At 38.4% G+C, this 14,792-nt stretch overlaps 1 protein-coding gene across 1 annotated transcript; it reads left to right on the top strand.

The window, feature by feature from the left end:
- Positions 1–49: 49 nt before the first annotated feature.
- mep1a.2 (meprin A, alpha (PABA peptide hydrolase), tandem duplicate 2) lies at positions 50–14,741 on the top strand. The gene is made up of 14 exons (XM_017720209.2): positions 50–219; positions 700–724; positions 817–870; positions 1,289–1,329; positions 3,302–3,377; positions 3,496–3,613; positions 4,856–5,031; positions 6,312–6,533; positions 8,150–8,296; positions 9,599–9,814; positions 10,720–11,166; positions 12,974–13,141; positions 13,284–13,473; positions 14,591–14,741. Exons 1-14 carry the CDS (start codon positions 169–171, stop codon positions 14,739–14,741), a joined length of 2,082 nt encoding a protein of 693 aa, XP_017575698.2. The 5' UTR covers positions 50–168.
- Positions 14,742–14,792: the final 51 nt, after the last annotated feature.

Genomic DNA, 14,792 nt, shown 5'->3' with positions numbered 1-14,792 from the left:
CAATCTACAAGAACACCATAAATCACATGGCATGAATTGGCGGCTCACTCCACGTGTGAAGCACAGGCAGCAAGTGTCCATCATTTTCTGATCAAAGTACTCCTCAGACCTCGTCTTTATTGGTATGTTTATCCTGCCAGTGTGATATGCTCGTCTCCTCCAGTTAACATGGACTTCTCGTGGAAAATCGTCTTTTTCATTATTCTGCTCACGTTCAAGGTATTTTAATGATTTTCTCCGTTTTAAAATGTATACACTGCATAATTTATACTCTCTCATAGTTTACATGAATTGATCAGGATAGATTTTAATATTTGTTTGTACATCGCTGCTGTCGGAACAAAACCTCATGAAATAGTAACTTCACAGGAGAAGGAAAAACCTGCTTTTCTTTGAATGCAAGTCAATGGAACCATGTAAAGAGCAACATGTCAAATGATGTCAAAAACTGAAAAACGCCAAAAATGGAGATACAAGGTTTTGTTCCGGCAGCAGCGATATACTGTGTGTGTATTCATCTTGTGCTGTAATAAACAGTAAACACTGTAATTTATGCTACTTTAGAAATATGAAGTTTGTCTATAATTAATAAAGGACTGGGGTTTTTGTATCTCGTGCAGAGATGAGAATTAATGTGAATAAATCATGCTTTGCTTATTAATAATGCTTATTTATGTCCCTTCTGTTATTGACTCCTAGCTACACGCTTTGCCTGCAGAATACGGTAAATTTCTGCAATTTATATCAATGCATTTAGACAAAGTATATCATGAATTCATCATTCTCACATGATTCGTGTTTCTGAATAAATGTTAGGTGGAGATGCCGACGCAGGCGAATTGCGGGAGGATATTCTTGAAATAAATTCAGGTCAGTGTTGTTTTAAAAATTAAAGTTACAGTTAAGAAATTGTACGATGGGTGATTATAGTAAAGCTGTATCTGGATGGCCTCTGTGCTGTTTCAACACTTCAGTTATATTGATACGGGTTATAAATTAACTAATTTAATGGCTGTAATTCACTGTGTAATACATTATAAGAAAAAAATTATGGAACATGTATATTCATGTTTTGTTAACCCCTTAAAATCATAGGCTTTTAAATATTAAGTAGTAGAATTCAGCAATAGCACAGTCTACAGTGTAAAAAGTATAAATAGAAATGTATAATAGAATTTTGGACTCCCAGCCTTTTAACGGGTTTTAACCAGGCTGAAATAAGTGAGATTGCTGTCTCTGTTTGTTCAAACCACCTGCTTATGAATATTTTTGTAATTTCTTCTTTCAGAATCCCAGAGAGATTTGTTTGAGGGAGATATTGCAGGAGATGTAGGTGAACTTGTATACACAGTACAGTTTGATATAATAATATTTTACACCGATCAGGCATATGATCCTTGTTTCTATGTGTAACGGGTGTGTCCTGCCAGTCTTTATTGTTCATCTGACTGACACACTACCGTTAACGATTACTCTGCGTTGTGTTCTGTTGTTTTTTTGGATTGGCGAATGAAGGAAGGAAGAAGAGCGACACACTGGTGTTGGCAGATGTTGTTTACTGGATAGGAAAAATAGAGACAATATATTGTAGACAGAGTACACATCGAGTCTCCATCTCCATACATTCAGCTGTGAGCTGGCACATTTGAGCCATACACTCCGGCCTACAGCTCCCTAGTGAAGAGTGCACATGTAGAGCACATGTATTTTGTGACTAAAAGAAAATAGTCTCTTACCACCAGATATTGTCACACAAATAGCTCAAAACTACACCAGAAACACTTATAATTATCTTTAACAACAAACACTAAGTAAAAATCGTGTTAAACATTATAAAACAATTATTTTGTGTAGAGAACTAGCTGTACTGACCTCCTCTCAGCTTGTATTCCCACTGACTCAGGGATATCAAAAATGGCGTTGCTAGTCTAGCTACTTCTTAAAGAGACAGTACACCTTTAGCTCAGTACACTTAACACACATAACGTGTAACAATGCTGCCATCTACAGGGATTTTGGTGGGATTTCACACAGTCTATTCATTTAAAACAGGTATTATTTTAACTGGGTTACATATGCTCAGTGTTCATTTTATCAGCTCCACTTACTGTATAGGTCACTTTGTAGTTCTACAGTTACAGACTGTAGTCCATCTGTTTCTCTGATACTTTGTTAGCCCCTTTGACCCTGTTCTTCAAGTAGACACTCCTACATTGTCAGTCCACCTTGTAGATGTAAAGTCAGAGACGACAGCTCATCTGCTGCGGCACAGTTTGTGTTGGTCATCCTCTAGTCCTTCATCAGTGGTCACAGGACGCTGTTGGCTGGATATTTTTGGTTGGTGGACTATTCTCAGTCCAGCATCGACACTGAGGTGCTTAAAAACTCCAGCAGCACTGCTGTGTCTGATCCACTCAGACCAGCACAACACACACTAACCCACCACCACCATGTCAGTGTTACTGCACTGCTGAGAATGATCCACCACCCAAATAGTACCTGCTCTGTCAGGGTCCATGGGGGTCCTGACCACGGAGGAACAGAGTAAAGGGGGGCTAACAAAGTATCAGAGAAACAGATGGACTACAGTCTGTAACTGTAGAACTACAAAGTGCAGCTATACAGTAAGTGGAGCTGATAAAATGGACAATGAGTGTAGAAACAAGGAGGTGGTCATAATGTTATGCCTGATTGGTCAAGGAGGGTTTAAACTTTTACATATGACTGTATACAGTACTCCGCAAAATCATAGGCATAATCTGAAAAACTGATATGTAAATCTGTTTATTTGGGCAGTAAACAGCAAACAGTAAGATCAATAATGAATAAATAATAAACAAATAAATAATAAATTAAAAATAATAAACAATAGATTATGATTTATGTGTGTGTGTGTTAAATTTACCTGTTCTAAAGCTCTTCTGGAGGAAACGCAGGAGCTACAGTCACCATCCACCACTTGCTTCATTTAATCAGTCCTTTATTAAATAAAATCAGGTGCTCATTTGTTTAGTCAGGTGAATTTAACAAATCAGTGTACTGAAAAATCAGGTGCCAAACCTGTGTTCTGTTATCCATTATCTTCTAACCAACATCCTGCTGACTTAAAAACTAATAAAAGTTACTTTTATACTAATTTATACTGTGTTTATTTATGTTTATTCTAATGTTATATAGAGCTTTATACAGGGAAAAGCACACTTACTGCCAAAATAAGCAAGACTTTAGCCCAGGTCTCTATTTCAAATGTCTAAAATGTCTAAAATGTTGAATATCTTCATCAAATATATTTACTTTCTAGCCAAGAAGGAACGCAATCGTGGATGAAACAAAAAGATGGAAGTTTCCCATTCCCTACATACTGACTGATACTTTAGGTAAGACCCTTTAATTAAACTCTTTTACCAATTCAGAGAACCTGAACTGATCATGTATTGATGTTTCATCAATTTGATGTTTCATTTTTTATATCAATTATTGTTTCTGATCCTTCAGAACTAAATGCAAAAGGTGTAATCCTTCAAGCACTGGAAATGTACCGTCTGAAGTCCTGTGTAGACTTCAAGCCCTATGAAGGAGAGAGCACCTACATTTCTTTCACCAAGTTGGATGGGTGAGCTTTAAAAAATAACCTGCTTCTCAGCTTCTGGGTTGTTCCATGCCAGTTTATTAGTGACACATTGTGGATTTCACTAAAAAATTACTAACCAAAATATACACTGCTTACAGAATGACTGAACTGAGCTGAAATGGGGATAAGTAGAACACCAAGAAGACTATTTTACTTGCTATAGGTGAAAATCAAAAGTACAATCTGAATTATATAGGAGTGAAATTTTTTCATGGAAGTCATTGGGGCCTCATTTACCGACCCTTTTTAAGAAGATTTTTTTTCTTAAATCCTACTTGTTTTATGAATATCCTGACATTCATCACTGGCCGTGTTGAATAGTTACAGATTAAGACTAAGATGTTTATATCTCACTCTACTCAACAATCTTATGGAAAATCTCCATTTACATGCTCACTACAAGCAATTAGAGTCAAAATGTAGAACCACTTAGAGTAAACCTTACCATGACAGCAAGCATCATGTGAGGTCCAGTCAGATTGCGATGATTTTTGAGCTGGCGCACTTGTATTTTTTATTGATTTAAATATTTGATAGAAAAATGTAGTTCCCATGTATAAAGAAAGTGGTGAGAAGAAGACGTTGCAGACCAGTTTGAGCTTCCGTCATGTTGAATCTTATAAACTTCCGCTACGACGCGACGCACATAGAGAACGAACTTAAACTTTCTGATAGGGAATGTAATCAGATACAGGCGTTCACACCGATATTCTTCTATTTAACTAATTATTTACAGGATTACCCACCTCGGTCAATGGGATAGAGATTGTATTCTGAATGGCCTCAATTGGACTAGTCTATTCCGATTGAGGTGTTTACACAGATGATTGACAATTCCGATTGGACTATTAGTCATATTATTAACAGATTATTAGACTGCATGTAAACGTGGCTACTGCTTTCTTATTTGGGATTTGTTCCTATGTATGAACAGAAGTTATACACACTCAAGAACATAATGGAGCAAAAAATTCTGCAGTTTGAGAACATATCATGAATTTGACGTAGACTTTTTCTTACCTTCTTTTCTCAAGGACAAATTTAAGAAAAACTTAGGATAATTTTGTTGAATGCACCCCAGTGTCATTAGCTGCCAGGCCCTGGATAGGTTTGCGTAAAATAGCCTGTATGTATTTCTCGCTCCATCCCACTGTACTGTGCCAGTGCCTGTTAAGATTTTCGACAGTCTGTTTTCCAACTTGATTAATTCTTCCTTGGCAACAGGTGCTGGTCATTTGTTGGAGATTTTCAGACAGGCCAGAATATTTCTATTGGAGAAAGATGTGACACGAGGGCCATTGTTGAACATGAACTCCTCCATGCTCTGGGCTTTTACCATGAGCAGTCACGGTCAGACAGAGATGATTATGTTCAAATCTGGTGGGACCAAATCATTGAAGGTAGGTTCCTTCTCGCAAGTTAAAGTAGGCACATTGCATAATGTTAATACACTGTATGGCCAAAAGTATGTGGATATCTGACTGTCATACCTTTATAAGCTTATTGGATATTCCATTCCAAACCCATGGGAATTAATACAAAGTTGCCCTCCACCTTGGAAGCTATAACAAACTCCACTCTTCTGGGAAGGCTTTCCACATGATTTATCTTTGGGAAACTGTACTCATTCAATCAAAGAGTATTTGCGAGGTTGAGCATTGATGTTGGATGAGAAGGTCTGGCCCACATTCAACACTCAAATTCATCCCAGATTTCTTCAATGGGGTTAAGGTCAGTGTTCTGTGCATTCCTCTGGAGTTCACTTTGTGTATGGGAGCACAGTCATGCTGGAACAGGAAAGGGCTATCCCCACATGGTTGCCACAAAGTTGAAAGCATATATTTGCCTACAATGTCTTTGTATGAAGCAATATTAACATTATCCTTCACTGGAACCAGCCCAAAACCCTAAAGACCAGTCCCAGAACATTTTCCCTACACCAAAGTAGGTAGCATTCTCCTGGCACCCGCCAAAGACCGCCAGATAGTGAAGCATAATTCATCATTCCAGAACATGGATCCACTGCTCCAGAGTCCACTGGCAACGCTTTACACCAGCCAACGCTTGGCATTGCGCATTGGGATCTTAGGCTTGTGTGCAGCTGCTCTGCCATGGAAAGCCAATTTTTGAAGCTCCTGATGCACAGTTCTTGTTGCCTCCAGAGGCAGTTTGGAACCCTGTAGTGAGTGATGCAGCAGAAGATTTTTGCATGCCATGTGCTTCAGCACTCGATGGGTGAGTTTGCGTTGTCTACCACTTGTGGTTAAGCTGTTGTTGCTCCTAGATGCTTTCATTTAGGAGCAACACTTACAGTTGCCCAGGGCAGATAAGATCAATAATACCATTTACAGTTGACAGGGGCAGATCTAGCAGAGCAGAAACTTCACAAACTGACTTGTGGCAGAGGTGACATCCTATGATAGTGCCATGTTTAAAGTCACAGAGCTCTTCAGTATGACTCTTTCTACTGCCAGTGTTTGTCTATGCTGACTGCATGGCTATGTTCCTGATTTTATTAACTCTACTAGCTATGTGTGTTTGAAACACCTGAACTCAATACATTAGGAGGGGCGTCCACATACTTTTTGTAATACATTGCATATTCGAAAGGGGTGCACGTTTTGTGTAACATGGTAATACCCACGACTGTATTTTCATTTTATGCTTATTCCTCTAATAGGAAAGGAGCACAACTTCAACAAATATGATGACAGCTTTATCACTGATTTAAACACCCCATACGACTATGAGTCCATCATGCACTACAGGCCGTTCTCCTTTAACAAAGACCCTGACATCCCAACCATCACCACAGCCATTCCTGCCTTCAATGAGATTATTGGACAGCGTCTGGATTTCAGTGCCATTGATCTGGAGAGACTGAACCGCATGTATGACTGTGGTAAGTGATCATGAACACAAATTACACTGTTGTAGTAACTCAGGAGCAAGTTGTCCTGTTCAAATTATATACAGAACCAAAAAGAAATATAATTAGTTACAATAAAAATAAAAAATAATCACTATGTTTGTGTTTGAATTGTTTGTAAACAGCTAAATTAAATATGCATTTGGAGACCAGGCATCTATAAGGTGCAGCCTTTGAAAATTCTGACAGTATGACCCAGGAGCTTTATGCACATATTTGAAAAAGTAAAACACTCTAACAATATAGCATGTGCAAAAGTTATGCAACATTTTAATTGTTTTTATGTGTCAAACAAACAGAAATTGTGCACCATTTTTGTCCTTTTTTTTTTTTTACTAAAATCCTAAAAGCATGTAACTGTGGGACTGTGACAGACTGACTGTGGGATTTCAAACATTTGCGTATGAGCAGATACAGATAAAAACACATCTACAGTAATATTGTAAGTGATGTTCAAAGCATTTGTTTAAATTCATTTACCTGCCTGGTTCAGTGGGCTCATGACATGCACTCACAAAAACTGCCAGCTGCTGCCTACATCTTCACAATGCATCATGAAGGGATAGTAAGTGGGAGGATCCTGTTGATCTTTATTCTTAAAGTCAAATAAAAATGAACAATTATGTGCCTAGTCATATTACCCCTTGTGTGGTGTTCAGGTCTGTGGGACTCATTTTCAACGTTTACCAAAAGAAAAAATGATGCGATTTATTATTATTTCAACCTCAGATTCTTGTTCTTTGCTCATTTTCTGTGAAGAGCATATAAAATAACCCATTTTCAGTGTCTTCACTCTGTTCACCCCCCACACATTTATATTACACATGTGGAGTTGGGCTGAACCCACAGAGAGTAAAAGTGGAGTTGCTGTGTCCTTCACTCTGTTCTCCTCCTACATGGCCTGCTGTTAGTGTGTGTGTGTGTGTGTGTGTGAGGGTGGATTAACATGGACAGGCTGCTGACTGGCTACAGCTGCTAAATTATAACCCTATGCTGGCCATTTGTAATATTTTAAACATCAGGTATTTTTACATAAACTGTTATGGCTGTATTGATTAAAAAACAACAATGTAGTGGGTCCACCAGACCAGTGAATATCAAACACATCAACACCACACAAGGGTTAATCACATGAATAAACATTTACAGTTTACCACTGAAAGGACAGAATTCTTTATTCCATCAACTTTTTTAGGTAAAGTACTGCAATAAAACTAAACTGAAATATGATAGTGTACTTGGTTCATCAACCATACTTGGGGTAAATGAAACAAATTATTTGATTTAAATGTACTCCTTTCATTTGGCTGAAAGTCTAATGACTATATATTTACAATGAGGTTATTGTTCGTCCAATATTAACACATGAGCAGTCCAAACACAATGTAAGAACACAGATATCTAAAGGCATTTAAACTACTCTAAAAGAGTACAAAAGGTTTAGTAATTCCCCTTGAATTGTTTTTATTATTACATACTAGAGTCTCTTAAGATCTGATGACAGAAATTCTACATTTGCATTCTTTATTGTTTACTAGATAGTCAGAAACTAGAACACTCCTGCACTTTGACTTATACTGTGTTTGTAGCTGAGACCCGCACTCTGCTGGACCAGTGTGCCTTTGAGCAGATCAACATCTGTGGCATGATCCAGAATGAGAACGACAATGCAGACTGGGTTCAAACTTTGAGCTCGGTGGATGGGCAAGATCACACTCTCGGAGGACAGTGTCGAGGTAGAGAACCTGGATCTGTTTTTTTTCTCATCTCCAAAAGAAATGAGGTGATTTCATGGGGCATTGTTTCTTGTTTATGTGAACAACTGGCTCTCGCCTTCATTTCACTAACTGTGACAGTGCTAATGCTTAAGGAATATACACTGAGGTTATTACATACACCAAGGGTTCATTTTGAGAGGGATACAAAGAAATGTCATCACCCAGTCCAGCAAAATGGCAAAAATGATCCCCTTTGTAAAACTGCCATTCCCCCTACCCATTCCTGCCGGATTAATGTTATTGTGTGATTTCTCTCTGGAAAATATAGTTTCCATCCAATTTGAGATTTACATTTGAAGTTGCCTTGTATAAACTGGGAATACCTCCCCTACCCCACCAAAACCCATTTGAACCCACCTTTTTCCACTTGAACATTTTTTTTATTCAACAACTGGGTACACCTACTTTGTATCTATACTCAATGGCCATTGTATCAGAAACACCCACCGTACATTGTTAGAAATAAAGGTTCTGTACAGGTACTTTTTTCATTCACCAAAGTACAAACAATGTAAATGTTCCCTCAAAAGGTACAACAGTGGTTTTAAGGTTTTTCCAGGTGAAAAGTATCTATTTGTACCTTTTCATAACCAAATGTTTTAAACCAGAACAAAAAAATAAAAGTCTGGTGACGAGATGGGGTGTGTGGAGTCAGTACAACTTAGAAAATATCATTTCAATGGATTATTGATACAGTTATGTTCCCTAACTAATGGTACTAGACGTACCCTTGAGGGAACCACCCCAGTGACAAGAGGGGCACTGCCCCAGCCACAATAACTTTTATGTCTGAAAATGTATTGGCTCACTTGTAGGTTTGCAGTTACCAGCTGTAATGCATGTGCTACACAGTTCAGTCCTCTTCTACCCTGTCCATCAATGAAAAGAGACCACCATAAGACTACCACTGACCAGATATTATTTGGTGGTTGACACTTCTTGGGATAGCACTGACACAAACACGGTAGTTGCATGGTAGCGTGTGCATCAGATGCAACAATGTTGCTGGGGGTTTTACTCACATCAGTGGTTCACCAACCAAGATATCTGTCAATGTCAGTGATCTTGTGGTCATAAACTGACCACTGAAGAATAAATGATCTAAACTGACACAAATTGTGCATGGGAAAAGAATTGTTCTCTAACTGTACACCTACAATGTACCCAAAAGGTAATTGTTTCTAATAAAGTGGCCAATACGTGCACATTCCACACAGTATTAGGGGCAAGACCATCAAGTAAACATATTCTTTTTTGTAGATGCTGGCTATTATATGCAATTTAATACCACTAATGAAGAGGTCGGACACAGTGCTTTGCTGGAGTCTCGTATTCTGTACCCTAAGAGGGGCTACCAGTGCCTGCAATTCTTCTACAGGATGACTGGTGGTCTTGGTGACCAGCTGGTTATTTGGCTAAGAATGGACGATGGCACTGGTGATGTTCGTAAAGTCAGGAAAGTGCACACTATTGTGGGTGAGTCTGTCAGTACTACACACTACACGAATATTCTCTACATATCAGTCATCTAAGTTGTATGATGCCAGACTTTGAGAATAAAGTGGTAATATTTAAAGAAAAAAGCGATAATATTTCAAGAAAAATGTTTTAATATTTTGAGATTTTAGACAAAGTGGGCTAACTGTAGGGGGGCTGCCATAACACACTGGGGTCTCAGTCGCAACCTTTCCTGAGATGACACTTTCATGTTATAATGTATGACTTTTTTTTTTTTTGAACATTACTCAGGCTTTAGCAGAGCTCAGTAACACTGAGATTAATAACTGATCACATTGATTTATCAGTCTACTCAGGCTTTAGCAGAGCTCAGTAACACTGAGATTAATAACTGATCACATTGATTTATCAGTCTACTCAGGCTTTAGCAGAGCTCAGTAACACTGAGATTAATAACTGATCATTCTGTTTAGTTATTGATGTATAAAGAAGCTGTTAATTGAGGTCCTCTTTAGAGTTTGTCTAATGAGCATATCTGCTGCATGCCATGCACTAATTCTAAAATAGTTATTATATGAGCATTGGTTGTGTTTCCTTTGAAGATTGTAATTTTATTTAGTGGGTCAGTGTTCTAAAAGTATTCTCCTAAAATGTAGGCAGCACCTGTATTCAGAATAATACCTTTACAAAATGCAACTTAGACTGAATACAGATACTTAGTTTCTGTGTTCTGTAATCATATTGCTAAATCTTGTATCCCATTCCATCCCAACCCTGAGTGTAAGAGCTAATTAGTTGAGTTTAAGTCAAAGACAACAAGCATCAACAAAGCATGTCCAGTCTTCTCTCTTTTTACATCTAGCAGCTGTGCACATACTTTTGTACTGTATTCACTGGTGATCTACTTTCTTCAAATGCTTTAGGTGATACTGACGACACATGGAACATCGCATACGTGAATCTGAATGTCAAAGAAAAATTCCGTTACATCTTCCAGGGCATTGTGGGTTCAGAAAAGACATCTGGGGCAATCTTCATCGATGACATCATTCTGTCTGAGACAACCTGCCCGAGTGCTGTGTGGAGGATCCAGAAATTCACTGGATTGCTTGAAAGCACCCCAAATGGCAAAAGTGTCCGCAGTGCTTGCTTCTACAGCTCAGATGGCTATGGATATGGCGTTGATGTGTACCCTAATGGCAGGATCAACTCGTCTGCAGACTACGTGGGTGTGACATTTCACCTGTGTAGTGGTGAGAGTGACACAGTATTAGAATGGCCAGCTATTAATAGACAAGCCACCATCACCTTCATGGATCAAGATCCAGATGTGACCCTTCAGATGTCCAACAGCAGAAGCTTCACCACCGGTTAGTCTGTTTTAAATGTGAATTATTATTTTGTAGTTGGATCAGCACTTGAGGAAAAATGTCAGGAGAAAAAAGCGCCATGAGTCGCTCTGTACAGCCTGAAAAACAATTTAAAAGTCAGGAGTGGAGGTGGTTGAGAGTATTAATGCCACATGCACAGGCTCAAAAAGAAGGTCCAGCTCAATGTTTATTTCTCAAATGCAAAATCAACATTTTACAGATAAAGATATTTTGAAAAAAAAAAAAATGACAACCCTATTTCCAAAAAAGTTGTGATGCTGTGAAAAATGTAAATAACAACAAAATGCAATGATGTGCAAATCACTTAAAACTCTATATTTAATTGAAAATGCTTCAAAGACAGCAAATAAAATGTTGAAACTGAGAAATTTTATTGTTTTTGAAAAATATACGCCCATTTTGAATTTGATGCCAGCAGCATGTTCCAAAAAAGTTGGGTCAGGGTCAAAAAAAGGTTGGTAAAGTTGTGTAATGTTTAAAAAAATACCTGGCATTTAATTGTAAAGAGGTCAGTAACATGATTGGGTATAAAAAAAGGAGCATCTCAGAGAGTCTGAGTGTTTCAGAAGTAAAGATGAGGAGGGGTTCATCACTCTATGAAAGACTGTGCAATCAAATAGTGCAACAATTCAAGAATTAACGTTTCTCAACATAGAATAGCAAGGAACTTTTGCTTTTCATCAGCAACATAATGACATTAAAGATTCAGAGAATCTGGAGAAAATTCTGTATGCAAGGGACAAGGCCAAAAACAGTATTGACTGGCTGTGATCTTTGGGCCCTCAGGCAGCACTGTATTAACTACAGATATGGGTCTGTAGTGGAAATTACTACTTTGCTCAGGAAAACTTCTGAAAAACACTGAAATGAAAACAATTTGTTGCTGCATCCACAAATGCTAATTAAAACTCAAAGAAAACAAAGAAGAAACCATAAATAAACAAGATCCAGGAATGCTGCCACCTTCTCTTGGTCCAAGCTCATTTAAAATGGATGTGGAAAAGTGTTCTGTGGTCCAACGAGTCAACATGTGAAATTATTTTTCGGAAATCATGGACACTGTGTCCTCTGGGCTAAAGACCACTCAACTTGTTATTAGTGCACAGTTCACAAGCCAGTATTCGTGATGTTGTAGGGGGACACCATTAATACTGAACAATAGACACTTTTTGGCAACATATGCTGCCATCCAGATGACGTCTTTTTCAGGGAAGGTCTTGCTTATTTCAACAAGACAATGTAAAACCACATTCTACATGTATTACAACACCACGGCTCCGTATTAAAAGAGTCCAGGTGCTAAACTGACTAGCTTGCTGTCCTGACCTATCACCACTGAAAAAGTTTGGTACATTAAAAAAGAGGCCATGAACTGTTTAGCAGCTGAAATCCTATTTTAAGCAAAATGGGAAAACATTTCACTTTCAAAACTACAGCAGTGTTTCCTCAGTTCCCAAACGCTTACAGACTGTTGTTAAAAGAAGAGGCCAAGAATCTTTATATTCCTGCATATACTTTCAGTGCATTTGTGGAAATTGTGGGGAGTGATAATTTTGTGGGATTTAAAAAACCCAACAGTTACATAAGATACAAACTAAAAAAAAAAGACCAAATCGTGTTTCAATTTAAATAAATTACCTTATAAAATTTGTCTGGCTGCGCTTGGTCATTGCGGTGATGACACTTCAGTGGACAAATGTTTTGGTGTTAAAAGCACATGCATGCACACAACTCAATGTCCTAATATTACAAGTTATCTAAATAGTGATGTTTATTGTTTTTTCAGACAATTCTTCTCAGTGGAATAGGCCCTCTGTATCTGGAACATGGGATGTTGATTGTCAATGCTTCAGAGGGATTGAGTTTGGCTGGAGCAGCTTCATGTCCCATCAGCAGCTCAAGAGGAGAAGCTTCCTCAAGAACGATAACTTGATCATCACTGTTGACTTTGAGGGTAAACCACTTTAAAATCTACAAGCAGAATCTATATGTAACCTCCATTCCATTTATTAATGTATAATGTACATTTATTTTGTGTACTTTCGTTTGTAGCCATCATATATGTAATATTAATAGTTAAGCCTTATTGTTCCCAGATTTGAGTCATCTCATAAAATCGGAGGTTCCTGTTCAAAACAAATTCTCTGAGGAATCTCTAGCTGTGGAGGAGACCTTGGCCCTTGTCCCGAAAGCTCGAGAGGCTCGTGCTGTCAGTGACCCCTGTCAGCTTAACCCCTGCCTCAATGGAGGAGTGTGTATCAATAACCAAGGCAAGGCTTCATGCAGGTTAGTGTCGGCGCCAAGACGCCAATCAACTAATATCATGCATGAGGATGTTTACTTAGTTACTGACTGTTGAGTCCTATCATGGGCCATAAGATCTCTGTGCTTTATTTATTTCTTGATAAAAATTGTTATTTGTGTGTTTTCTAATATCTTTGTAAAAACAACATTTGCTGAGATGTATGTACACTGTACTGGCCTTTATACAACACACAAGCTGATTGGTTGAGAGGTGTTCTAACTGTGCTGTAGCTCTAACTGTGTATTTCGCCATAACAGCACAGGTTTTTCACAAACACCATCACTCCGCTGAAACGCCATTGCTAAGCACTGAGTTTCGACGCTCGAGCCATTTGAACGTTTTTACTTTGCCACAAACAGAAAATGGACACTTTTAAGATCGCATTTGACAGATAGATGAAGATGAGACAACACTAAATTCCCAAACTGTCGTCACCACTAAGCAGCTTTTCAGTCGGCAGCTGAGACAGAATAACAGCTAAACAACCTGGAATCAGCCAGAAATGAACCTAATACCAGTCGCCAAACAACATGGGCTGTAAGAAGCTTTACAGACTGGCTGGAACTAAACAACATTAATATCGATATGGCAGAAAATGACAAAACTGAGCTAAAGTTGATGTTGTGGCTTTTTTTAGCTCAGTGTGTACTTCAAAAGGCAAAAGTCTTCTGTTTGCTGTGACCGTTTGCTGTTTTACCACTGCTGTGCCTTATACACTCATAACCAGCATAACACACACTACCATGTCATTACCGCTATGGTATCACTGCTGTAGTGAAAATCCAGTGCAGTCTTCCAGGTGGTCCTATGGTGGTCTCTTTTCATTGATGGATGGGTAAAAGAGTGCTGATAAATTGTGCAGCAACAGATGGACTACAGGCAGTAATTGTTAAACTACACAGTGCATCTATATTGATGATGTTTCCGATAAATTGACCAATGAATGTAGATACAAGGTAGCTGTACTTAATAAACTGGTAACTCAGTGTGTTTCAGCATTAGTGTAGGCTAACAGCACCTGATTAATCTTTTCTACTTCATAAGCGGGTTTTTATATTGAATGTGCTATAAACAGTGATGGGTGAATGTTTCCTGCAGGTGCCCCTCAAACCAAATTTCAGTGTTCTTGGGGGAAATATGTGAGAATCAGCGTATCAATGGAGGAATCCTGGGGATTATTCTTGGAGGTGCTGCAGGCACCGTGGCTCTCGCTGTTGCCATTATCGTCACCATCCGCAGACAACACTAGTCCAACAAGTCCATTATGAATATTTCTACCATCTTGAATGCCTGAAATAAT

This window comes from Pygocentrus nattereri, chromosome 4, assembly GCF_015220715.1.
Source record: "Pygocentrus nattereri isolate fPygNat1 chromosome 4, fPygNat1.pri, whole genome shotgun sequence".
Taxonomy (NCBI): Eukaryota; Metazoa; Chordata; class Actinopteri; order Characiformes; family Serrasalmidae; genus Pygocentrus; species Pygocentrus nattereri.
This window is presented reverse-complemented; position numbering and strand designations above follow the sequence as displayed.

What these genes read in the sequence shown, in the direction of transcription:
- mep1a.2 (XM_017720209.2), top strand. Translation starts at nt 169, where the DNA reads ATGGACTTCTCGTGGAAAATCGTCTTTTTCATTATTCTGCTCACGTTC. An exon ending in TATTCTTGAAATAAATTCAG is followed by an intron (nt 871 to 1,288) that starts GTCAGTGTTGTT and finishes TTCTTCTTTCAG; the next exon opens with AATCCCAGAGAGATTTGTTT. An exon ending in GAACCGCATGTATGACTGTG is followed by an intron (nt 6,534 to 8,149) that starts GTAAGTGATCAT and finishes CTGTGTTTGTAG; the next exon opens with CTGAGACCCGCACTCTGCTG.